General features: G+C 64.2%; 1 protein-coding gene across 2 annotated transcripts in view; it reads left to right on the top strand.

Annotated features, from left to right (window-relative positions):
• The first annotated feature begins 5,036 nt into the window (after positions 1 to 5,036).
• The window catches only part of VIPR2 (vasoactive intestinal peptide receptor 2), a 28,203-nt gene continuing 6,948 nt past the window's right edge, over positions 5,037 to 26,291 (top strand). For both annotated transcript variants that reach the window (XM_036011091.1, XM_028525928.2), the window contains exons 1-5: positions 5,037 to 5,214; positions 7,032 to 7,131; positions 14,265 to 14,372; positions 15,236 to 15,333; positions 21,555 to 21,652. In XM_036011091.1, the coding sequence (XP_035866984.1) occupies positions 5,152 to 5,214; positions 7,032 to 7,131; positions 14,265 to 14,372; positions 15,236 to 15,333; positions 21,555 to 21,652 (467 nt within the window). In that variant the 5' untranslated portion in view covers positions 5,037 to 5,151. The remainder of the gene's footprint in view (positions 5,215 to 7,031; positions 7,132 to 14,264; positions 14,373 to 15,235; positions 15,334 to 21,554; positions 21,653 to 26,291) is intronic.

Below are 26,291 nucleotides of genomic sequence, written 5' to 3'. Positions count from 1 at the left end.
AGAGGCTGCAAATTAACTCACAGCCAATGCCGCCGTGGAGGCTGCACCCCGGCCCCTCGGCACCGCGGGGGCTGGGAGACGTGGCCAGTGTGCGACTCAGCTGAGAGGTGAGAGGCTGAGCCACCGAACAGCAACGCTGATCGGCAGGTGACTGAAGGTGAAGAGAGTGACACCAGCGCCGGCCACCGTCTCCGCACGGGGCGGTCGCTCAGAGAGGGTCCTACCGGCGTTCTCGCCGTCACTCCTCCTTGTAGCTCCCACCCAGCTCCACGGGCGGCGGAGCGGGAATGGATGCGGGGGCGTCACGGAGCCCCTGCAGCACACGCGTGTCTGCCGGACACTCACGCGTGTGCCCTGGCCTCTGTGGAACGTGGGCTTCTAATTTTAGAAGGGAAGAGGGAAAAGGCGTTTTTAAAATACAGCCGCGAACACCATGTAGTTGAACCTGGATGCAGGTATTTCTCCCACACAGGAGCCTCTCGCCTGGCACCCGGCAGGACCGCCGTGGGCGGAGGCCACAGGCGGGGACCCTCCCTGCAGGCCTCGCGCTGGTTCCCCCGCCCCTGGCACCTGCCGGACACCCCCCTGGCATTTTAGGGGCCACTGAGGGGGCGACTGACTACGTATTTGGAAGACAAGCTCTGCCTATGATGCTTTGGGGCCCTTCTCTGACCCCCCTCGTCCGGGGAAGCGTCCAGTCCCGGCCGTCTCCAGAAGGACGCTGCGAGCACACGCCCGCTGGACAGCAGACGTCCAGAGTCTTCCGAGAATCACGGCGTGAAAATGAGGCGTGAACGCGCCCATCTCCTCGACGGAGAGTGTTGTCTGTGTGTGTGTGTGTGTGTGTCTCTCTCTCTCTGACACACTCTGCCAACCTGATGGGAGGGGGAGGCCTCGGATGTCAGTCCATACTTCCTCGTACCTGGCTGGGGGCTGGGGAGACGTACCAACAAATGTATAAATATTTGTTAAACTGAAAATAAGTAGAAACCACAGGAAAAAGTTACATGACAGACTGTGCATTTCTACAAATACACATTGTTCCGTTAAAAAGGTCCCAAATAACACTTGTTTTTTAAACTAGTTGTATATAAACTTAGGAAAAATATAGGGACATAGAAGAAAAATGTAAAAGACCAGGCCCGAACTCTTTGCGTTTTGGTGTACAAAACTGGCTAGCCCAAAATCGAGCTCAGGTTCAAGTCACAACAAAATTCTGAAGTTGGGAAAATTTATCCTCAGAACCTCTGTCCCCTGGCCTCCCCCCTTCTCCAGCTGGGGGAGCATAGCGGGGCAGAATCCGTGGAGCAGAATGGGGAGCCCAGAAAAGGACCCACACAAGGAGGTCAGCTGATGTTTGACGGAGAAGCCAGAGCAACTCGTGAAGGAAGAAGAGTCGTCTCAGCGAACGGTGGGAGACGGCGAGACGAGACGAGAAGTGGACAGGACACGCACCTCCCGCCTCTCACCCCAGTTCACTCCGAATGCTCACTGAGCCCAGGGCAGCACTCGGGGCCACTCGGCTCCTGGAGGAGGACGGGCTGGGAAACCCAGGCGTTCTGGGGTTTGCCAGTGATGTCAGACGCGACACCAAAAGTACAATCCACAAGACAACCTTTCCAAGTCCGGTGCCAGCCCACCCACAGGACATTTCCAGCGAGAAAGACCCCCAACGTCTGTGCCTTAGCCCAGAGCACTCCCGGGGGGGGGGGGGGTCAGAGCAGAGCCGCAGGGGAGGCCCTGGGTGGGGGCGCTCGCCGTGCCGAGGTCTCCTCTCCCCCACCAAGGGCAGCTCCTGCGGGCAGGTTGGGGGGCAGGGCCGGTGTGCTCCTGGGGAGGCAGGGCAGGCTCCAGCTCTGGCTTGGGAAGCAGCTGGCTGGCTGCCCGACTGCAGCCTGGTGAGGAGCTGGGCTCCCAGCGCGGCGGCCCAGCCTGGCAGAAGCCAGGGTGGGTTTTATGCTCCCCACACAGCATCGGCTCCGGCCTGACAGTGTTTCTCCCGAGAGCACCATCTGCAGAGGGAAGGATCCCCACAGGGGCCACCCTGAGAGGCACCCCCAGCGCGGACGGGGCTGCAGCTGAAGGTCCCCAGCGAGGCCACACGGAAGGGGGGAGGCAGGAGGACTCACAGAAGCAGCCCCCACCTGGGGCCCTGGGCCCGTAAGCAGGGCTTCCTGACCCTCCCCCGACCCTGGAGGTGAAGCTGGCCGAGACCCCACGCCCAGCGCTGTGCGCGGCTCCTGGCCAGGTTCCAGCCTGACGCAGGGATGTGGGGTTCTGCCCAGTGGCGGCTGCGGTCAGTGGAGGTCAGGAGGGGCTGGGAGCCTCCAGGCAGATGGACGCTGCTGACCGCTGAGGCCGGGGCGCGGGCGGTGTCCGTGCCCCCAGCACAGAGCAGGAGGCCGCATCCCCAGGCGGCTCTGCCGTCTGTCCACGTCAGCCACTGTCTGGGGGCACTTGCGGCACCGGCTCGCTGCTTCTTCCGCAGGATCATCGGGGGCAGCAGACCCGGCACGTGCCAGGAATTCCACTGCCCGGGGGCCCGTGTGGTCCGGTGGCCAGTCGTGGGCTCTGTGCATGGCACACCCCCGAGGGGGGGCGCCATGGGGCGAGGATGCGGCGTGGGCCCGAGGGGGCTGGGAGCTCACAGAAGGCCTGACCCACGTCTGCTCCAAGGCAGGGAGGGGGGACACGCCGCAGGGGTGTTCCCCAGACCACCCGCTGACACCCTCCCTCCCCGTGACCCTGCCCCAGGCACAGCTGTGAGTGGGCCAAGGACTCGAAGCTGAGCATCCTCTCCAGTGCCCCAGGCCTCTCGTGGGGTGGGGGGAGGACAGTTTGTGCTGAAGTACGGGTCCGGCCTCTCGTCCGCGTGTTACAGAGTTCAGACGGAGAGAGGGAGGGGGAGGGGGACAGGAACGCCGATCTGCTGTTCCACGTATCGATGCGCCACCGGCTGATTCCTGCTCGTGCCCCGACTGGGGAGCAAACCCGGGAGCTTGGTGTTTGGGGGCGACACTCTAGCCCACGGCCCGGCCCGGCCAGGGCTGCCGTCCAGCCTTTCCAAAACACACAAAGAAGGATGCAGGCAGACGGCAGGTTCCTTCACAGGAACAAGCTGTGAACGCCCCTGTGGGGCGTGGCCGCGTCCCCTCCCCCCAGGCCGACGTGGCCCCCAGAACGACCCATCTGGGCGGCGCAGAGCGAGCAGAAGGACCCCCCCAGGGTCACACGTAGGTGAAACTTACCTTTGAAAGCCGCCACGTGCCAGCAGGTCTTCCCGACGAGACCTTGCTGCCTTCCATCCGGATCCGCAGGCGCCCGTGCTCCGGTTTGTGGGGACAGCGCCGGACCGTGGCTCACTCCAGCGTCAGGTGTGAGCCTCTCCGCTCAGAGCTCAGGGCAGGTGTGGGTGCGCCTGGAAACTCGGGCTGCACGGGCGCCCCCTCCCGGCCGGCCTCCTCGGAACACACGTGGGCAGGTGCTGGGGGGGTGTGGTCAGGGAGGGGTGGGGAGCTGGAGGCCCAGGTGGGGCCCTGGGACCAGAGCCGGGCAGGGACCAAGGCCTCCTTGGGCCCAGCGTGGCACAGCCAGGGCTGCCGCACCAGCACCCCCACCCCCACCCCCACGGGAGCCGTCTCCCCTCAGCCCTGGGGACCCAGGGCCCCTACTGGGGGTGGTGGTGGGGCTCCCGGAGGAAGAACGAGCACTGGCCCCGGGGCAGCGTCAGTGGGACGTCTGGCGGTGCCCTCCGCCCCGCCCGCGAGAACCGCCGGCCCCCGTGCGGTGCTGACTCCGCTCTGGGACAGGCCCAGGCCCCCTCTGTCCTGAGGCCCCGGGGCCGCCGGGCTCCCGGTTTGCCTGGTGCTCTCCTCCGCACCACACCCTGTGTTCCTCGGCGCGCCCGTCCGGGGCCCCACGGGCGGGCGCTGCCACGCCAGCCGGGATGTCTCCCTCTTCACCGTTCTTCCCGGCACCCACAGGCGCCCCTGCCCCACCCCCGTGTGTTGTCATCCTCGCTTCCCCAGTTGTGGCCCAACGGCTGGGCCAGCGGCCAGGGGACCTGGCGTCTCCTCCTGGCGATGTTCGGGGCAGGCAGCCAGCCAAGCTTCCCGAGGTGGGCGGCGGGGTCATTAGGGCATTTACAAGTGGACACCCAGCGGCCCGGGGGAGTCTGTTGGCTCGTCCAGGGTGGACTAGTACGCAAACTGAACGTCTGTCTCCTTGAATCCGGGGTCGATACGCTTCTGGGCCTCTGGCTGCACGGCTGGTGGCCGGGTCTTTGTCCCAAACACTGTCCCCACCGGAGAGATGGACAGAGAGGATGGCCGGGGACAGGACAGGCAGACGGGGGTGAGGGTGCTCGCCGAGACCAGTGAGGTCGGCTTTAATGGCTGAATCTCAACAAAGGCAGAGGGCTGTTCTCCCCACTTCTCGTTCTGCCTTCTGCAGGGGTTTTCAACTTATTTTGAAATACGCAGTTAAAACCATAACAAAAAAAAAGACCTGTTTTGGTTTTCATTTCTGGTGCTGTTCCGTGTGGTGCAAAACCACTGGCTCCTAAGCTGTACTAGGCCTGCGGGGTCTTCAAAGGGGCCAGAGAGCCGCCGGGGCCCTGCCACCAGGCTCCCTCCGCCCCAGCGCGTCCAGTTTCTCAGCGTTCGGTGGCCCCAGCAGAACCCCGCCGGCTTTGCAGGCCGTCCGCCCCCCGGCCCCCCCCCCCCCCCGGCGCGCCCCGCCCGACTGGGTTTCTCGCCACTTTCCTGGGCGCCTTCAGGTTGTTGTTTAACAAGGAGGCGCGAGCAGGCTCACGCCCGCAGCCCGGGCCGGGGTGTCCAGGGGTGGTGGGGGGCAGTGTTCCCTGCCGCCGTCTCCCCGGCTTCGGCGCCGCGCGTTCGGTTCACCTGTGCGCATCCCTCCCCGGCTCCTCCGGCTGCGGAGGCGGTGGCCGCGGCGGGGGGAGCGCGGGGCGGGGGCCGGGGAGGAGGGCGCGGGGCGGAGCGCGGGCACCGAGAGCGGCGGGCGGTCCCGCGGGCGGGGACCAGGCTCCGGGTGGCAGCTGCTGGGCGCACCGCGCTCGGGGCTCGGAGCCTGGACTGCGGTCCCGGGAGCCGCGCGCCGCGCGCTCCATGTGGGCACCGCAGAGCCGGGATGAGGCCGCCCGCGCTGCTGCCGCCGGCGCTGCTGACCTGCTGCGGCTGGCTGCTCGGCCCGGTGAGTGCGCCCGGTGCCCGCCCCGCCCCGCCCCGACCCCCGTTTCCGACCCCGTTTCCGACCCCTCGCCGCCTCCTGGACTCGCTGGAAGCCGGACCCCGGTCCCCGCGGCGCGTCCCCCGGGCCGGGCAGCGGCCGCCTGCGCGCGCCTCGCCTCTCGGAGCGGAACGCGAGTGGGTCGCCCGCGGCACCTGTTTACGAGGCAGAGCGAGACGCGCGGTGGCCCAGGAAAGTTTCCTTCTGGAGACACTCCGCTTCGATGTCTTGTTTTTTTAAATCCTTGCGTGAGAGCGCCGGAGGAAAGGGTGGGCTGAGCAGAGAAGTTCGCTTAGAGCACCCGGTTCTTCTCGAGAACTCTTGCTTTTCTTTGAAGACCTTTAAGAAAGGGCAGAAGAGGTTGCGCACCGTGTTTACTGCTCGGTGCGTGCCGCAGCCGGAACCGCGCCCCTAAGGACTCGCTCCGGGCCTCGGGCTGAGCGGGTCGGGTCGCCGAGGCGGGGGTTCAGGGGCTGCGCACCCGCCCCCGCCCCTGAAGCTGCGGGACCTGCGGCCGGTCTCCGCGCCTGGAAAACGCTGGTTGGTTCAAAGGACCCGGAATTACTGTGGCTGGTGCTGCTTTAATTTCTGAGATGTCCCAGGATCAGTGCTCCGCCTTGTAAGGCGTTACAGTGTCTTTGAATACCTGAGCGAAAACCTGTTTTCCCTTTAAGTCAGTAGAATTCCCTAACCCTGACGTTTGCACCACCGCCGGCTCCTGGGAGGAAAGGCCGGCCTGCGGGAAGCAGGGTCCTGCTGTTGGGGGCTGTGCGGCCACGAGCAGGGGAAAACGAGCTCCAGGTCCTTTTTGTCTGTTTGTTCTTAAATGAGGACACACGTGCTGAGAGGTCCAGCTTTACGTTTCTCTTCCTGATCATTTCAGGAAATGTCCCTTGTTGGAACCTCTTTCAGTCCATTCTCAACAGCAGGACAACGGCACGTAGGTGGCCACAGTGTGTCCGAGAGGACAGCTTTCTTCGGTGAAAGCAGAATTCTGTCTGGACCTGGGGGGGGCGTCCAGCCAGCACTGTCAGCACTTATGGGGGGGCGGGGGGGGGCCAGTACTGAAGGAAGGGGGCATCCGACCTTCGTGAGAACAGAGCAGGATATCGCCCTGGAGGACGGAGAGCCCTGGGCTTGTCTTTGGCACCGGGAAGTGGCGTGACTGTCCACGCCCCCTCCCCACCCCCTTCCCCCACCCCCCTCCCCACCCCCTTCCCCCACCCCCCTCCCCCCACCCCCCCTCTAACCTTTCTGAAAAGCCCCTTCACCCTGAGGCTAAGGCTGAGTGTCCAGCGTGGCCCAAAGGCCCTGAGAAGGAAGTGCTCCTCCCCGGGGCTCTCCCCAGGGGGCAGGGGTGTTCCTTAGCGGAAGCCTGAGGGGCCTGGCGCCCCTGCGCCCCTGGCGGGCGGTCTTGTGAGCAAATCCGTGTTCACGGCGATCGGGTCGGGGCGGTGGAACGGGGGCCCGAGGACTGGAAGGCTGTGGGCTCGTGGAGAGGGTCCACGCTGGGTTCCACAGACGTGTTTGTGACACGTCTTCCCGCTCAGGGAGAATCCTGTCAGGTTCGTGTTTGTCTTACAATTCCCTCACAAAGGCACCGTGAAGTGTTTGGGGTGACCGTGCCAGAAGCAGGACGGCGGCCGCCTCTAGATGAGTGTTAGTTCAGAAGCAGCTTAAACCCTGTGGTTCGTTTGGTTTTTGTACAGAACTGTTGCCTCGCTGTCTTCCCATGAGGGAATTTTTCATTATTTCTATTTTTGTTTTTAAACCTCGGCCAGGTGAACAGCATTCACCCGGAATGCCGACTGCGTCTGGAAATACAGGAGGAAGAAACCAAGTGTGCGGAGCTCCTGAGGGCCCAGGCAGAGCTGCCCAGAGGTAAGGCGAGGGCTTGGCGAGCCGACACGCACACGGCTCCGGCCTCGCTCGGCAGACGGGTGTGGTACGGTCATCTGCACACCACCCCCCCAAAAAAGATCCATTTCCACTGCTTTTTAACACACTTCTGGCAAATCCCAGATGGAAGAGAAGGTCCTTCACATGAACCTTTTCAAAGAAAGCTTTAGTCCTTAGCAGAAACCCAGTCTCCATGCTTAGAGACAGCAGCAACTGTTACTGAAATAAATTCATGGGCCCTGTCGTGCTTTGCAAAAGCAACTCTGTTTCCTATGGGTTTTATCTGATGTCTTGCGTTTTCAGTCCTTAGTAACATCGTGGAGGGTTTTGGTCCAGTTAAGAACAGTGGGAACGTGTCAGGAATCGAACCGCAAATGAGATTTTTCTCCTCCTGAGGACAGACCGAGTGTGACTGTCGTGAACTCGCTGGTGCATCTTCTCCGGGTCAAAGGACAGGCGCTCTCAGCTCACACACATTTATTTTATATACTTGGAAGGTCCCGGGGTAACACCCAGAGTGTACACAGGAGCAGAAACCTTTTGTCCTTCAGCTGCCTTTTTCTCTGTTCTGTGCCCTTGATTATCCCCTTCAAGGGAAGATTCAGGCCAAGGCAAGGTGATGTGCTGGCACAGCGTGGGGTGCCTTGGCCCAGAGCCGCAGGCGTGGGCTTCGTGAGAGAGCCGAGGCACTCGGTTAACTTCGAGTTTCCTGGGAGCCACATGAGAACAAGTGAAGAGAGCCCTGGCTGATGTGGCTTGGTTGGAGTGTCGTCCCGTAAACCAAAGGGTCGCTGGTTCGATTCCCAGTGAGGGCACAGGCCTGGGCTGCAGACCAGGTCCCCAGCAGGGGGCGCACGAGAGGCAGCCACACATGGATGTTTCTCTCCCTCTCTTTCTCCCTCCCTTCCCCTCTCTTTAAATAATAGAATCTTAAAAAAACACAAGTAAGAAGAAACATGGGAGATTCATTTTAACAATACATTTCATGTATCTAAATACACCCGAATCATTATCATTTCAACCAACGACAGTAACGAATGTAAAACAGTAACACGTGGACTCGGTCGTAGAGACCCAGCGTGTGTCGGCCAGACCCGCCCCGTGGCTCCCGCACTGGACAGCGCCGCTCTGGACCGAGTGTCCCTCTTCCTGCCCACTCCCTCCGCTGACAGCGAGGCCTCGGGGCCAGGGCCCCTCCCGGCCACGAGGCGCCGAGACCCTGCAGCCCGCGAGGTTCTGGCACCGCGTCTGCTCGGACGAAGCAGCTCGGCCCCACGGCGGCAGGTCCAAGTGCGCGTCCTGCGCAAAGCCACGTGCTGACCCTCGGTCAGCCGCAGGATGGGTGAGATGTGGGTCCCGACAAAACGGCATCGTGGCCTTGGGGGTCCGTTCCCTCCCGTGAAACTGGAGAGGCTCGGAAGAGCGAAGGCTGAGAGCCAGCTGGTGAGCGGCGGGCCCCCAGGGCCTGTGTGGAGGCTCCGGGCAGGGGTCGCCCGTTGCGCCGTCGAGGCACGGGGAAACCGAGTCCACAGGTGGTGAGGGCGTGGGGGGCGGTGGGGGCGCCGACAGCCCCCGGAGGTGGGCGTGTGGCCGTGGGACAGGGCCGCTGCTCCTCGGGGCCCTCGCTGTCGGTCCGAGGAATCGCAGGCCCTGAGCTGCCCAGCTGCCCGTTTTCAGAGAACGTTGGAAAAGCAAACTTTAGGTAACACGTCCTGATCCCCGGAACGCGTGCCCGTGGCACGGAGAGAGCCCGGCAGGCGGCAGGTGGACGCGGCCTGGGAGCCGATGGCCCTCCGACCCCCACCCCGCCTGGGCCCAGGCCCCCTGGGTGGTGCTGCGTGCGCCCATGCCGGACCGGACCAGACGTGTGGGCGGCGGCGTCCTACGAGGAGACGCTGAGTCACCGGCCCGCCCGGAGCAGAAAGAAGGACACGGCGGCTGCGGGTCGGGGCCGTGGAGCGGCGCCCACCCTCGAAGTGCCGGGATCGCGTCGCTCAGTCTCCTGCGGGGACGGTTTCCGTCCTCGGGCGTTTTCCGGTGTGAAGACCCCGACGTCACTGTGGCCTCGGGAGCAAAAACGCCTGCGGAGGCCTCTCCGCGCCTTCCCTGAGTTCCCACCTTCCCGCCCGGCAGGAGGAGCCGGACGCAGGCGGCCACGCCCCGGAGGCGTGGAGCTGAGCTCCCACTCCTCCTCTTACTGCGTCCGGTCTGCCCAGCTGGGACGCCAGCAGGCAGCGGTGCCGTGTCACCGGGACGGCGGAAGGCGGGCAGCCCGGTCCGGCTGCGCGAGCGTCTTGCTGGATGGGCAGGGGTCCCCCGTCATCCCCGGACGTTTGCTCCCGGCATCCAAAGTGAGCTCAGGCGCTGCGGGTCTCCGTGGCTGCCGTCAGATTCGGCAGGGCTGAGAAATGGGTGCGGAAGAGCGTTGGACACGAGACACCAAGGGTTTTCAGCTCCAGTGAGGGGATTCGCGTGTCTGACGGACGAGGAGTCGAAAACAGACACGAACACAAAAGTAACACAGAAATCCAGACAAAACCCCCTTTCGCTTCTGAAGAGGATTCAGTGTGTGAGAAAGTTTACGGCTCTGTGACTTGATGTTGATTCACGGCCGAGACTCGCTGCCCCGGCCGGGACTCACGTGACGCATCTGGGCCACCGGCGCCTGCAAACACGGCTCCCTGGACGGCGTCCCCAGCCTGTGGCCTCGCTGCCCCGGGCCCCTTCCCCGGGTGGGTGGGGCAGACGCAGAGGGCAGGAGACGATGACAGAGCGGGTCCCGGGGGTCAGTGGGTGGTCCCCAGAGCTCAAGGAAGAGGGGACAGCCACGGGGCTGAGGGTGTGGCATCACCAGGCAGGGGTCTGGGGCTGGGAGTGTTTTTGGCAGAAGGTCCTGGAGGCAGGAGGAGGAGTGACCGAGGGCAGGCTGGACAGTTTGGCCCTGGAAGGAGGAGGGAAGGGTGGGAGGCCGGGTGGGATGTACAGGGCTGGGTGCCAGGGAGGTGGGCTCGAGCACCCCGGGGTGGGGGGGCTGGTGAGGCCACTGGAACTGTGGGCAGGACACTGACTTGCAGACACTCAGGGGCCCCAAGCAGCTGACCACACCGGTCCTCTGCTCTCGCCGAGGGCGGCACTGTCGGTGGCACCCAGGGGGCGGGTGTCGGGGGCCCTGACGGTCCCTGTTGGGGGGTAGGGCCGGGCGTCGCCGCACGGGGCCGTCCTGACACTCGGGGCCGCCGGCCGAGCTGCGGGAAGGTGGTGTGCCACAGCCGTCATAACACCGGTGGATGGATGTGCTGGGCCGGCCCCGGGAAGCCGCCCAAGTCCCCAGCATAAATCTGCCGAGCGTTTTCCTGGACGAGCGTGGACGGCCGTGGCGGGCTCCGAGTCCCCGCCGCGAGGCCTTGTCAGCGCCGCCGCCAAAGGTCACTGGGCACCAGGAGCTCGCAGGTCAGCCGGCGCCGCAGGGAAGGTCTTGGGGGTTTTTAGTGTGTTATCGGGGAACAGCGACCGTTCCCTTAAATCCTCGCCCGGGGACTTGTTCACCGATTCTAGAGATGAAGGGGGGAGAGAGAAACATGCACCGGGGATCGAACCCGCAACGGGGCGGCGCTTGAGCCCACCGAGCCACCCGGCCAGGGCGGAAGCAGTGACTGTGCGTGAAAGGTCAACAGCAGCAAACACGGCAGTGCACGCGTGTTCTCAGTTCTCCTGCACGGAGGCCGGGCCGTACGTGGGTCCCGAGGGTGCCCGTGGCGTGGCTGCCGGGGGTGGGGGCGACACGAAAACGCTCCCCTGCCTTCGTGCCGTCTGCCCGTCCTCGGCGCTGGCCCCCCGGGACCCCGGCCACGGCACCACGCTCGTTTCCACGTCCGGCGTTCTCTGCCCTCAGCATGTTTCCCAAACATGTAGGTGCAGCCGGGGTTTCTGTAGGCTCCCACGAAAAACCCTTTCGTTCGGGGAACAGCTTTGGTCGGTTCTGGGTTCGAGTGCTGCTTTCGTGGTAGTTCAAGTCCGAGAGCGTGCTCCCCACCTCTGAAACCTGCCTGAGCCCTCGCCCCCCAATAAAACCTTGCTACGCCCAGATTCCAGACCCTGGCGGGGTCCGGTTCCAAAGCGCTGTCCAGCGGCCGCGTCCCAGCAAACAGAATCCTGGCTGCACCTTGCAGTTCACATCTGGGGAGTGAGGGCGGGGCGTTCGCAGCCCCTGACTAGGCAGGTACTGGGGTGACCTGTGAAGCCGCGTCTGAATGCGTTTGGAGCACTGGCCGTGCCGTGGGGCCAGGGTTCCGCCTGTGTGACATCAGGTGTCAGCTGCAGGTGTCCAGGGCTCCCGGCCAGGCCGGGGCCGCTGCTGCTCTGGGGCCAAAGGCTCGGCCTGCCCGCTCGCCTGCGCGCCGTCCCCATGCCGAGGCCCCATGCCAGCTGCGCGCCTCACGTTGGGGCCCAAGGCCCTCGTGGCCGGCCCGGGCGCTGTGGGCGTGACCACCTGTGTGGAGAGGTGAACCCCAGTCACCGCAGCTGCCAGGTGGGCGCGGCCGCAGCTCCTCCAAGGGCTCCGTGACGTCGGGAGAGCGCAGCCTATTGGCTGGACCGCGTCTTCTCTCCTTTCTGTCCGTGGGGGCACTTAGGTCTCTGTCGCTCCCTGAGCTGTGCCCTGAGGTGGTCAGCTGCCCAGGCAGGGCTCCGAGTCTCCCCTCCGGACGCTGTGCCGCGCTCGGGCCTGCCGGGCCGGGCCTCCGCCACCGACCGCAGCCTCTCTGAACGGCTCCCAGCCGGTGCCTGGCTGAGCGCGAGAGGCTGCGCTTCCCTTGCGTCTCTCCGGCCAGTGCTCCAAGGACGGTGGTGTGTGGAGCCCACCCTTCGAACCACAGACAGCAGGAGCCCGCGGAGGAATTCGGGCCCCCCTGCAAGTGGCAGCTCTGCTGGGGTTCGGGGAGACCGAGACTCCCTGGGCACCTGTCGTCGGCCACCGGCGCAGGCTGCGGGGACGCCGGGGAGGACGTCCCCCCACCCCTCGGGGAGGGCGAGGCTGACAGTCGCGGAGCCCACTGTGCCCAGGGCCCACGCTGGCCTGCTCGCGCCCCCTCGGCCCCGGCACGGCGTGGTCACTTCTGCGGAGACTCGCGTACAGGGGAGGCTGGCGCGGGGCCCTGGGACGCAGCCGCTGGCAGCCGCCCGGGCGGGTGGACTCTCCATCTCAGCCCCTGCTCCTGGAGCTCAGGAAACGGGACCCTGGGTCCCTCCCGGGAGTGACAGCCTCAGGGGGCAGGATGGGGGCGTGCGCAGGGGGTCCCTGGGCAGGAGTCGGATGGGCCCTCAGCAGCCCGGGGCGGGGGCCGCGGGGAAACCATGAGTAGCCTCGTTTGGGCCGCAGGGTGAGCTTCACAGGGGCCCGAGGCCCTGGGGTGGGACAGCCGCCCAGGACGCGCTGGGCTCCGGGGCAGGGAGGGGTCCGAGGGCGGGCGGGTAGTGGACGTGGTCTTTGGACGCTTGGTGCCCGCTAGCTCGGGGTGTCTGCGGGGACGAAAGGCTGCTGTTCACAGAGGGTTCCGGGCCCCCGGGGGAGGGGGGGCACTGGCGGACAGACCTGTGTGCACCCGCTGTGAGCACGTGCAGAAGAGGAGGCGGCGGCGGAGGCAGCGCCTCCTCGGGGAGCCGGCCTGCAGCGCGGCCCTCGGCGGCTCTGAGGCCACAGCGGGCGCCGGCCGGCTGTGATTCAGCCCCCGGCAAACGGCCGGGCTCGCAGAGAAGGACAAAGCCGTTTTAAAAGGCATTTTTCCCGGCTCCGTGGGTGAGTCACCGCGTTTGGCTTTCAGTCCTCCACGTTGGTGACGGACTTGGGGGCTGGGAGTCGGAAACGGGTCACAGGCTTCGACGTGGATGAGGCCTCTGGAGCTGGGAGGGCGGTGGGCGTCTCCTCACTCGGCGCGAACCCCGACGGGAAAGCTGAGCAGGCACAGGCTCCCCCGGGTGCGTCGCGCTGGGAGGGGCTCGGCACACAGGCCGCCCACAGGCCTGCCCGCGGGGCGCCGGCTCCGCTCGGCCGCTGTCCCAGCTTCCGGGTGTTCGGTGTTTCCCACGAGAACTCGGAGCGCAAGTGCGTGCTCGTGAGGCAGAAGGGGGGGACGACTTCGGGGGCTCCGGGCCTCTGAGCTGCCCCCCCTCCTCCGTGCCCTTTGCTCGTGGCCTCCGTGGCCAGCTCGCACGTTCCCCCTCCCACCCGGGGCCGCTGGGGCCGCCTCTCGGCAGTTTGGATGGAGTCTTCCCAGGAAGGACGCGTCCTCACTGCCTGTTCCCACACACACTGTCCCCTCGGCTGCTCCGGTTCCGTGAGGCCCCCAGCACGTGCACCGTGAGGCCCGGCCTCACCCTTGGCGGTTGGCGGGGAGCCTGTGGGCTGCGGCACCATGTGGATTCCACGCGAATCAGCCACTTACTGGCTGATTCTCACCATGTTTTTAAAAAATTTTATTTATTTTATTATTTTTTTAAAGATTTTATTTATTTATTTTTAGAGAGGGAAGGGAGGGAAATAGAGAGAGAGAGACATCAATGTGCGGTTGCTGGGGGATCATGGCCTGCAACCCAGGCACGTGCCCTGACTGGGAATCGAACCGGCGACCCTTTGGTTCACAGGCTGGAACTCAATGCACTTGAGCCGCACCAGCCAGGGCTCAACATCAGGTTTTGAATGGGGAGTTGCTGGTGCTCTTTGCTGTTAAATGTGGTGGGAGGGGCACTGCCAGCTGCCTCTGGCCTGACACCTTAGTGCCAGAAATGGGGGTCCAGGGGGTCCGAAGCCCCCAGACTCAGACAAGGAGATGCCACGTTCTCACACCAGCAGGGCGGCAGTTTTCACGATTCTGTTGCCACGGAGCAGTGTGCAGTGCAGGCCGGGTCACCCGGGAACTTCCCACCCCAGGCCTGGGGGCTTCCCAGAGCCGACCCAAAGGGTCGAGCAGCTACGTGTGTTCTCGGTGATGTCGCTGGTGCACGTTTTCTCACAGAAAAGCAGCCTGCAAGAGAACTGTCCGACAAACAGGGTTTCTGTTGGCGGAGCGCCCACGCAGACCCTGCACCTGGGTACCCCCCATCTCCCTCTGTCCCCGCAGCCTGCAGCGGCGTCTGGGACAACCTCACGTGCTGGCGCCCGGCGGACGTCGGGGAGACGGTGACGGTGCCCTGCCCCGCGGTGCTCAGCAGCCCTCACGGCAGAGCAGGTGCTTGGCTGTGTGTCTCTGAGCCCCGGCGGCGGGTCTGCGTCCGGGGGCTGGGGTCTGCGTCTGGGGGCTGGGGTGCCGCGGCTTCCCCTTCGAGGGTGTCCCTCCCTTTCACTGGGCAGGTCGGGGAGCAGCCGTGTGTCAGGCTGGTTTTGGGGAGCAGAGGGCGAAAGGCGTCCCGCTGGGTCACCCGCCTGGGGCCGGCCGAGGGGCACAGCAGGCCCCGGGGAGAGGATGATGGGTGAGCGAGAGCCCCGTGTGTGGGCCAGATACGCAGACAGGGGCCTGAGCGCCACGGTGGTGCAGATGGGGGGCCGTGCAGATGGGGGGCCGTGGGCCCAGCACGGAGTGTACACACAGCCTCCTGGACCCCAGGGAGGGCCCGCCATGGGAGCCTGAGGCCCAGGACAGGGACAAGGCCAGCTCTGTGCTCCCTGGACCGACTCCCCAGCCCCCCTCAGCCCCGAGTTCCGAGCAGGCTCCTGGGGCACGGACCCCCATCTGCTGTGTCCTTGGGTTTCTGGAAACGGGGGCCCACTAATGGGGGCTGAGGCCGCCTCCCCCCCAGGCCCACCCCCTGCAGGGTCTCTGGGCTGCTCCCTGGAAGGGGGTCTTGTTTTGCTTCTCGTAAACAGTCCGGACTCTGGCGGCATGAAGAGATCCGTCTGCCAGAACCGAAAAGAGCCGACACGCCCGGTGTTCGGGAGGGCGGGGCTGCCCTGGGCAGGTGTCAGGGGGACTTCCAAGTCCTTGCGGCCGAGACCACTGGCGGGGGGTGGGGGGGGGGAGACAGGGACGCGGGGAGGACGGCTCCGCTCCGTCCCCGCAGCCCGCACGTGCCGACATCGGGACCGATCTTCCAGGGAACATCAGCAAGAACTGCACGGGCGACGGCTGGTCCGAGATGTTCCCGGATTTCATGGACGCGTGCGGCTACAGTGACCCCGAGGACGAGGGCAAGGTAAGGCCCCCAGGGCCCCGCCTCCGGGGGGCGTCTCGGTTCTTGGAGGCGCGGCTGACGGGACAGCCCTGCCTGCCCACAGGGGCAGCCCCGCGGCTGGTCGGCCACGCGAGCGGAGTGGTCCTGGTCCGTCCCGGCTGCAGGCAGGGCGTTAGCTGCTGGCCTGGGATCTGGGGGCCCGAGGGGCGGGTCCTGCTCACCTGCAGCCGGCGTCTGGAAACCTCCTGCCTAAAAGAGTCCTCGGGAGCCTCCCTTCTGCCTCCGGGGCCTCTCCACCCCCATCAGGGTGTTCGGGACGTGGGCCAGCGCGGGAGACACCGCAGGGAAGTGTCCCTGGCCCTGGTGCCAGCCCCCACGCTGCAGCGTCTCCGTCTCCGCAAACCGGGAGGCGGAGTCTGTCCCATAGTGGGTGCAGGGCCGGCTGGCTGCAGGTGGCTTGCCCCTCGTGTCCCAGGCCGGGCCTCGCAGGGGGTGTCCCCGAGGCGGGGCACCGTGTACCCACGTGGCACCAGGAGACGAGGCGGGGTGAGTGTGGTGGGTGGGTCCTTCCTCGGGGGACGTTCGGGGAGCCGTGGGCTCGGCCCCACCCTGGGCCTGCCCTCTGCCCTCCTCAGCCCCCGCATGGGCTGAGGGCCAGCCTGGCTTTGCTCTGCCTTGTCCCCAGGAAACAAGATCACTGTCCTCCCCTGGGCTGGCTCACATGCCCCCATAGCCTGGGTGGGGGGTGAGACACGGTGCTCTTCTGTGTGACGTCACGGGGGCCCCGGTGGGCGGTGGGCTGGGGCCATGGGGTGGCCAAGCGTGGGAGGCCGGGACACGCCTCACCGGGGGCTGCTGGAACCCGGCTCCTGCGCCCCCTTGTTTTGCACGACCGCCGAGTGGGTGTTCCTGTGTCACGTGTCTGTCACGCTCCCCTCAGTCCCTCGGTGGCAGAAGGGCCCCTCAGGGGGTCGGCAAGGGGGTTCGTGCTGCCAGAAGCCACCCGCTCGCCCCAAACACACGAGGAGGCCCCGCCCTCGCCAGGCTCCCCAGCCAGAGATCGGACTTGGGGCCCACAGAAGCGGAGGGCACTCGGGGCCCAGAGCAGGGAACCGCCCTCCTCCTCCTCCCCTCCCCCTTGCCGCCAGCTGTCCCCTGGGCATCCCTGCATCCTCACCGCAGCTGTGCGTCCCACTGCGGGGCGACCCACCTGTTGGGGTGGGGTCCACCGTGGTTTGTGCGCAGCTCAGGGCGTCTCCAGCTGCGGTGGCGCCGGGGCCCCTGGTCCTCCCTGGGCGCCCCCCTCCATGGGGCCCGGCCGGCCCCACTGCAGCCGCGACGTGAGTCCCACACGACCTCCCTGTGGGCAGCGAGCGGGGGCAGCGGCCATTTCACATCCTTCCACCCCGTCCCACGTGGCAGGTGCGTCTGCGTCAGCCCAGCGGTCACACCGCCGGGGCTTCTGGACGGACGTGCGGCCCGAGGCTCGGGGTGTCTGAGCCGCCCCGCCAGCCTGCTCGGCTGCCCCAGGTCCCCGTGGCGGGTGGGCTGCTTCTCCCTCGATCACCCCCTCCCCCCCGTGCTCTGACCCGAGGAGGCTGGAAGGCACGCTGGGTGTGGGGGCCGGGGGCCGGCCACCGCTCGAAGCCACGTCAGCTCTGTCCTCGGTCCCCGGGCCGTGCCGTGGGTGGCATTCCCGGCAACACCGTCTGGGAAACCGCTGGGGTCCCTGGGGTCCCCCTGCGTGAAGCACCCAGCAGCTGTAAGTTCCGACGCTCCTCCACCCGGGTCAGAGAGCTGTTTTTCTTCTGAACTAAACGTTTCGTCCATCCTGCAAATGTCGTGCATGCATGGGCCCTGCTCTCGGGTTAGAAAGTCAAAATACTTCGAGGCTCGAAAGTGAAGAAAATGACGGCACGAAACCAAAGTTACTCATTGTTCCTCCTGACTGCAGCTTCCGTGAGCACCGTGGGTACTCGGTTGTTCAGGGAAACCTTGGAAGATGAAACCTGGGGGTGTGGACGTGCCTGGGGGCCAGGACGGTCCCTGGCAGGACAGGCGCAGGCCGAGTTCCCCGGTGGCGGGGGCAGGGGCCTGTGAGGGGCCGTTCTCCTGCCCCTCGTGAACTCTCGCCCCCGGGGTCGGTCCTCACCTGGGCACCCGCTCACCGTCTCCCCGGGTCCGTGACTTTATGGGGTTTCCGGCTCTCACGCGGCCCAGCTCTGCCCCAGGTGCTGTGTGTGACCTTCGCTGGTTTTGAAATGAATCTCAGTCGAGGGGAAACACAACGACTCCCACACGAGCCGCAGGGGTGGCTGCGGACGGTCGGCGAGGGGCTCCAAGGGCCCAGTGGGGCCAGGAGGGGAGGCCCTGTGAAGGGAAAGGGGCTCGGACGCCGGTGGACGCCAGCCCCTGGGGCCGCCTCTTGGTTTGGACCCCGGGCGGCCTGGGAAGCCGCCGGGCTTGTGCACCGGCTGCTGCAGAGCAGCCCCCAGCGGCAGGCCTGTCCCGGGGGCGCCCACCCGGCGTCCCCCTTCCACAGGCCGGTGTCCCTCCTCTGCGTCCCCTCCCACCGAACCAATTGTCAGGCCCTCGCCCTGCGTACGGAGCACACTGTCCGCACACGGTCCGGCTCTGACCGTGGACACAGCGTTGACTCCCATTGAGAGGATTTACCCTCGCCCCCGGGTCCCTGGGGTGCCACACCACAGCCCTTCCCCCTGTTGTTCCTCGTCCCCTGCTGGGTGCTGCGGGGAAGCAGGGCGGGAGGGACCCCGAGACCCTCTCGGGGGCCCCCTCCCCATCACGGGAGCTGAGGCAGACCTCCACAAGGGTGTCCCCCAGCCTGGTGTCCTCAGCCTGCTCGCCCGCCCTCGGGCCCCAGGGTCTGCTGCCCCGGCTTCCTGACCCCCCTCCGGCATCGCGGGCTGTCTGCAGCCTCTCAGGCCGCACCCCTGCCCTGGTTCCCACCTGCGGCCCAGTGTCCCCCGTGGGGTCCCCCCGGGGTGCTGAGAGCCGCTGACGAGGGAAACGACTAGAGATTTAGCACCAGCGTAGTCTCTGTGGGCCTCGGGGTGGAACCCCTCCACCCGCGTGTCCGGAATCTTCCAGACGCACCTAGAAGGACCAGGGCTGAACCTGCCCTCTTGGCTGCCTCTCGGCCCCGAGCGTGACTCTCTGCCCTGGCTGCTGCCGGCCGTCTCGCTGAAGGACAGACAGACAGACAGACAGACAGCAGCCCCACGACGCGCGGGCAGCCCCGCGGGATGCCTCCTGTGTGATGCATTAGCTGACAGCGCTCTGAAGTAAAGAGCACGCTGCTATATTTAGCCGCGAGAACTGTTTGGCATTTTAGCCGTTTCATGCATCAAGTGGACACATTTCTTCCATATTATGCCATGCCCCTAAAAATACGTCTGCCCTCGCCTCTCAGCTCCCAGGCCCGGCCGTAACCCTTCCCTGCCACCCTCGCGCCTGCACGCACCCCTCCCCGACAGCAGAGACCACCCTCCCTCAGCGCTCGGCTCCAAGTCGGCGAGATTCTGCCGCTCGGCCCCCCCCAGGGCCCTTTGGAACGCGCCCCGCCCGCGCTGAGCAGCCTGGCACGGGGCGGGGTGGAGGGGGGGACGGGCTCGGGGACGGCGAGGGCCTGTCTCCGAGGAGCACGCTCGGCGCCCTGGGGCCCACGCTGCTCCCCGACGGTGGTCGCCGACCGAATTCGGCTTTGGAGCAAGGTCCGCGGGCGGCATCTCTGCACCGAACAAACGGCAGGAGGAGCTGCCACCTGGAGCACTGAGCACCGTGGCCTTCTTCACCCTCATGCTCCTCCTCCTCCGCCCAGACCTCAGTGTCCCCGGGGCCGTGGGCCAGGGGCCCCGGCTCTTCCTTCGTCCGTTCTGGTCGCTGATCCGCATCAGGCCCTGCCCCCCCCCCCCCCCCAGCCCCAGTTCGCTCGGGCAAGGGCCGCTGTGCCCCAGGGCTGCGTCTGCCTCCCGCGTCTGTGCTGCGGGGTCGGGTCCCGGGTCCGAGAGGAGGGCACGGGACACCTGTCCTCGGAGGGGAAACGGAGGGGGTTCAGCCGCCTGCCTGGCTGGGTTTCCAGGTGTCGCCGTGTTTCGAGATGACGGGGCTTCCGGAACCGGGGGCTGGGTCCCTGGGACGGCAGCGCCTCGTCCAGAAGTGGAGATGCCCCCTGCCTTCCCGCCCCCACGGCGGCTGCGGGCGGCTGCGGACGGCAGCCCTGCGTCTCGGGAAAACCTAGCGGACGCGGAAGAACCAGACGGAAGAACCAGACGCGACGCAGAGGCCGACGCCGTCCCCCGGGCGCGGAAACGGCGGCCACGCCGGGGAGGAGGCGGCAGGCCGTGCCCCGGGGCTCACACAGGCTCGCCCACTCGCGGTTGCTCACACGTGTTCCCTCTCCGCCCGACACGCTCCCCAGACTGTGAGGAGCCGCGGGGCTCCCGAGGCCGAGACGCCGGTCGGGGGCCCGGAAGCAGGGCGCCGCGTCGCTGCCGTCCCCGTCTTACGGGAGAAGGGCCGTCGGGACCCTCACACCTGCCCCCCTGACATCGCCCGCGTTTGACCACCTGGGGCCTGGGACGGCAGGTGTGAAGCCTCGGAGGTGGCGCCAGTGCTGTGAGGGCCACCTGTGAGGGCCACCTGCGGACAGAGGGCACCGTGGCGCGTGTGCCTGGACACGGCCAGCAGCAGGAAGGGCGGGAGGTGCAGGCGGAGACCGGGGTGCCCTGCCGACCCCCATTCGCCGAGGTTTCGGGCCTGTCAGCGTGTCTGCTGCTCGTGTCCGCGTCTGTGCTTCCGGGAGGACTGGAACATCTCTCACAAGGCGAAGCGGTGGGGAGCGGCCCCCCCCACTCGGAAGAGAGAACGGGAAGTGGACACAGGCCCACAACCACAGCTTCCGAGGGCATCTTCCAGCCCCTCCCGGCCGTCGGCTTTCCCCTGGAAACACAGCCGGGAGCCCTGCAGCCTCGCAGCCGAGGAGGGGGCGCACCTTCCCGCACCCCCACTTGTCGGACCTGCCCCGGGGCAGGCGTCGCAGCCCTTTCTCCGCCCCAACCCCTGCAGTGACCCCAGGGGTCAGAGGAGAGGAGAATGCGAGTGCACACACATGCACACACCTGCATGCACTCACACGCACTCACGTGCACATGCACACACATGCACTCACGTGCACATGCACGCACACGCACACACCTGCATGCACACACATGCACTCACGTGCACACACATGCACACACATGCATGCACACACATGCACTCACGTGCACACACCTGCATGCACACACATGCACTCACGTGCACATACACACACATGCACTCGCGTGCACATGCACACACACGCACACACATGCATGCACACACATGCACTCACGTGCACACACATGCACACACATGCACTCACGTGCACATGCACACACACGCACGCGCACGGGGCCCTTTCTCCCTGCAGGAACCTCCTTTGTTTCTCACTGGAAATCGGGGTCGTTACGGTTGGAGGGGAGCTTGGGGAAGATCGTGGGGTTTAGCTGTGTCCCTCGACCCCTCCTTTTTAAAAAAACATTTTATTTATTTATTGTTAGAGGGGAAGGGAGAGAGAAAGAGAAGCATCAATGTGTGGTTGCCTCTTGCGTGCCCCCTACTGGAGACCTGTCCCACAGCCCAGACATGTGTCCTGACTGGGAATCGAACCGCCGACCCTTTGGTTCCAAGGCTGGTGCCACACCAGTGAGCCACACCAGCCAGGGCCTCAACCCCTCCTGCTGGGTTTTCCTCTTTCTTTGGTGGGAATCGTGGCGTCTTCGGACTCCCGGGGTCGTCTGAGCATGTGTACATCCCTGAGGTTTGAACTGTCCGCGTGGAGCCGAGCGTTTTCTTGGTGAAAGACACGTGGACAGGGCGGCAGGCGCTGTCCCAGGTCCGGGCGCTGTGGGGACACGGGGTCGGCCGCTGGTCCCAGTGTGGGCGTGGGGGCCCCCAGGGAGCAGCCAGGGTCCCTGACGGTGGCAGGTCCACTCCCCACCTCCCACAGACCTGCCTTGCGGAAACCATCCACAGTCACACACAGTGAAAAGGCTCAGGTTCGAAGGGAAATTAGCACCGAACGGCGTGCAAGGGCCTGTCCCGGGGTTCCAGGTGGCCGGCAGCCCAGAGCCGCCCCCAAGGGCAGCGGCCCTGGGTCCCCGCCGGCCGCCCGCAGCTCACAGCGTCTCTCTCCGCAGATCACGTTCTACGTCCTGGTGAAGGCCGTCTACACCCTGGGCTACAGCGTCTCCCTGGTCTCCCTGGCAACCGGGAGCGTAATTCTCTGCCTCTTCAGGTAAGTGGTGCACACAGGCAATCCTGCCGGTATGGGGACGGGGGATTGTCGTCCGCTCACCACCCAGGAGCCCGTCGGAGGAGGAGAGCATTGCGGCCGGAGCCCACACCGCAGGGCACCGCACGGCGCTGAGCTGAGCTGGCACAGCGCGCGTGGGGCTGCTGCCCTGAGGTGCCAGCGCCCACGTTTTCATCCCGACATTCCCACTGCTTGTATGAGGAGAGAACACGGACCGTGGGTGGGAGTTCGGTCCAGCCCTGACGTACAAATACAGCCGCCGTGCAGACACGGTGACATCACAGAAGCGACACTCGTGTTCGAGGCTTCGGCGCTCCGCCGAGACGCGCTGTGATGTGCTCAGGGGCAGGAGGCGGGAGTCTGACGGCCCGGGTCCGGGCTCTGGGCCAGCCTGGTGGCAGCTGCGTGCCCTCGGACCAGTGACTCAGCCTCTCTGTGCATGTGCCAGTGGAGCCCCCGGGCACAGGGTGAGCCGTCTGCATTCTGCCCGTCTCCCCCCATGGCAGCGATGTTCGAGCCCCCCCCGCCCCCCCCAGCCCCCCCACCCCCACGACCGTTAGCCACCTTCTCCGGTAACTGACGACAAAGGGCATTTGTCAGGGTTGGGGGGAGGAGCCCTCCGTCCCCAAACAGAGGTTTCCGTCCAGGACACGCCGATAAGTACTAACTTAGGATTGAACCCGTGTCTTCAGCCTCACTAGCACGGACTGAAATGGACACTACATGGCCAGATTTAACAGGGTTTTGACTGCCACGTGTCTTATTTCTCTTTGCTAAGATATGGCTCAAATGCTGCCCAACATTGAGATAACGTCGACAGCGTAACAGACGGAAGGTCTTTGGAACCTGACAAACAAACCCCTAAACAGATCCACACTTGAAAGGACAGAAAATGAGCAAAGACTCGTGAAAAATACAGCGGAGAAACCCAGCAAACGAGATGGAATTATGCTTGTCCTTTTTCAGGCAGCTCGCCTGTGTCAGGGGGCTGGTGAGGCTCAGGAAGAGTCAGCCAGTTCCTTCAGCCCACAGGGGCCTTTAAAAACGTGGGCAACTTCTCTCACGTTCTAGTCCTCTAAAAACCATGCCGATACAAAATTAGTATTTGTGGTACTATCTTCTGTGCTTTACTCCGGATTTTTAAATCTTTGCGTTTTTCAAGATGAAAAAGAAAGGAAAAGCTCAGGCGGGTAGGCTGGCACCGGGTAACGTGAACTAGAAACATTTCCGCTTGTTTTCAAAGACAGAGCCGAACACACCACGTTCTCGTCACGGGCGGTTTCCTTGGATCCACCCCGCGTGGCGGATTTAATTGGCCGGCCCACTAGCATTTGGGAATATTATTGAAAATAGGGACGTGACCCTTCACAAGCTCGAACGGTTCTGTGAGCAGGAAACACAGCCCTCTGTGTGTGGTGTGTGGGCGTCGTTAGCCACCTGCTGGTGAGGTTCTTTTTTTTTTTTTTTTTAAGATTTCATTTATTTATTTTTAGAGAGGGAAGGGAGGGAGAAAGAGAGAGAGAGAGAGAGAAACATCAATGTGCGGTTGCTGGGGGCCATGGCCTGCAACCCAGGCATGTGCCCTGACTGGGAATCGAACCTGCGACACTTTGGTTCGCAGCCCGCGCTCAATCCACTGAGCTACGCCAGCCAGGGTGAGGTTCTTTGTTAGAACGGACGCGGCTGCCTTGGAGGTCCGTCATTCTGCGCTGATTCCGAGGGTCCCGGCCGCTACAAGCGGCTCCCAGAGCCGGCGCCCGGCCCTCGGCCGCAGACACGCCGGTCCCACCCACCCTCACTGTAGGGTGTACCCGGCGCCACTTCCCAGGACAGCCGTGCGGGCGATGGGCTCAGAGAAACAACGTGCCCCGTGGCCCCGCGACAGCAGACGGCACCCGGGGAGACAGTGCGTTGTGGTCTCCCAGCATGTGTCCCCACCGCAGCCCCATAAGGCGTCCGGGCGTGAAGTGACCGCGTCTTTATTTCAGGCACAGAGCGAGGGGGCGGTTATTACCCGAGTCCCGGAGGGCGGTGCGGGCTTGGTCGGCCGGCACACGGCCCGGGCGTCGCTGGGCAGCCCTGGCAGCTGCCTCCTGGGGTCCAGGCCCTTGGCACGGCCGCTCTGACTCTCCAGGTGCAGGAGTCACAGCGACCATCGCCCACAGCGCAGGCCGTGCCGGGCATCGCGCAGGTGTTTATAATGTAGTCCTTGCAGCGCCCCCGCCAGGTGAGTGCTCCTGGCGCCCAGGTTGGCCAGTTGGAGGAGGGGGCCCGTGCTCCCCGTGCAGAAACCGTCTGCCTTCAGAGCTGGCGGGTCTCCAAAGTCCCTTCTCGGCATCTTGGAAACACAGGTGGCAGGCAGCCCAGCTCGTCCGGTGGACGACCTGCAGGCAGGTGGAAGCCACACCTGGAGTTGCCTCTGGTGTCCCCTCGCAGACCCGTATGGGAGGCGGATTTTTAAATGATCCACCAGCAGTGAATACCACAGGGCAGCTCAGCACGCACGTCTGCCGGCAGCGAGCCCCCCCCCCCCCACTCGACAGGAAGACACGGGTGAGAGAGAGCAGGAAGGAGACGGGAGGGAGGGAGGAGAGGAAGAAGCGGCGATCTGGAGAAGTGAGGGCAGCGCAGCGCAGTGGAGAAGCCAGGAAACGCCGCAGCCTCGGCTGTGAGACTCGGCTTCTGCAGGAGGCGCGGCGCCCGCACTCGGGAGTCGGGGCTCCCACAGCGGCTGGGACCACGGAGGAGGAGTCGCAGCAGCAGCCGTAGAGTTACTGCCGAGACAGCGAGGAAACCCCCGGCACTTCTAACGCCTTCGCAGGCTGAGGCGCGGCGGGCGGCGGTGCTCAAACACCCTCGGTGGGCGGCGCGGGCTCCCCGGGGCAGCGTGCTGCGCGTCTCCCAACGCCCAGGTCAGGGCGCAGGGCCCCCACGGGCACCGCCCTGTGTCCATCCAGCCCCCCCAGGAGGCAGCCATCGTTCGGAGCTGTCACTGCGCACGGGTTTTGTCTCAGGACCCCACGAAGGGAACTCTGGTCTCCGGGCCCTGACTCGGGGCTTTGCAGGGAAATCCGTCCATGCTGTCGCACGTGCTTATCCCGTCCTCTCGCTGCGGTGCACAGAGAACTCAGTTTGTTTACCTCTTCGACTGCTCCTGGGTATGTGGCGGCTTTTGGTGTGGACCTGATACCCTGGAGCTACGAATACTCCTGTGCATGCTCTCTCGCACATAGGCACACGCTTCTTTAGACGTGTATGTGTTCACATGTGTACACATTTATAGCGATTCTTATATTTACATTATATTTACTGGTCATAGGCTATGCATAAGCTGAGTTTTTCTAGGTACCACCAACTACTTTTCCAACGTGACAGCACTGTGTGTGGGACTTGTATTCACTCTGCATCCATGCCACCACTTATTATTGTCAGTTTAATTTTTAGCCATCCACCTGGGTCTATAATAATATTACTGTAGAATGTGGTTTTGTATTTGTATTTCTCTGGTGGATAATGAGATATGTTTGGAAATCTTTTTTTTTTTGAAGTATTGTTTCAAGTGTTTGCTTATTTTTCTGTTCTGCTGTGTCTTTTTTTTTTTTAATTGATATTTAGGAGCCACATAGTAGAATCTTGTCAGATACAGGTACTAGAAATTTTGTCTCCAGTCCTGTGATTTGACTTTATACTGTCTTAATGGGTCTTTTGATCAAGAAAAGTGTTGATTTTTAAAAAATTTCATTTTAATCATTGTTCAAGTAGTTTTCTCCCTTTTTACTCCCAATTCAGCCCCCCCAATCCTCCCCACTTCCCTCCCATTTCCACCCTCCCCCTAGTTTTTGTCCATGTGTCCTTTAAGTTTGTTCCGGTGAACCCTCCCCATTCTCCCCTGAAATTCCCTCTTCTCTCCCCTGTGGTCACTGCCAGCCTGTCCTCTATTTCAGTGTCTTTGCTTATATTTTGCTTGTTTCTTTGTTTTGTTGTTTAGGTTCCTGTTAAAGGTGAGATCATGTGGTATTTGTCTTTCACCGCCTGGCTTGTTTCGGAAAAGTGTTGATTTTAATGAAGTCATTTATCATTTGTTTTCCATGTGCTTCCCGAGTCCTGTTTGTGAAATTTTGGGCATATTCTTCCGTTATCATCTAGAGAGTTTATTGCATTCACTTTTCCTAAGTATATGATCCATCTGCCATTTAGTTTTTTCAGTCCTCACCCAAAGATGTGTTTATTGATTTTTAGAGAGACAGGGAGACAGAGACAGAGAGAAACACTGGTGTGAGAGAGTGTGAGAGAGAAGCACAGAGCATCTCCCTCCTGACTGGGGATCGAACCTGAAGCCTTTGGTGTGCAGGACGACCTCCAGCCCGAGGAGCCACCCGGGCAGGGCTGCCGTCCACGTCTGTGTGCGGCCTGAAGTTCCGTTTGTCGTCTCCAGTGCACATGCCCCATTGATCCAGGGCGATTGGTCGGAAAGACCGCCTTGACCGCTGCACTGCGGCGGCGTCTCTGTGACGACGTCACAGGACTGGACGCCCTGTCGTCCTTCTGTTCGCCGCCCGTCCACCACTGAGCCCTTTTTACATCATTGTGACTCCTGCACCTTCCCCCGAGTCCTGGTGTC

This window comes from Phyllostomus discolor, chromosome 10, assembly GCF_004126475.2.
Source record: "Phyllostomus discolor isolate MPI-MPIP mPhyDis1 chromosome 10, mPhyDis1.pri.v3, whole genome shotgun sequence".
Taxonomy (NCBI): Eukaryota; Metazoa; Chordata; class Mammalia; order Chiroptera; family Phyllostomidae; genus Phyllostomus; species Phyllostomus discolor.
Note: the sequence above shows the minus strand (reverse complement) of the source record. Positions and strands in the feature narration are given on the sequence as shown.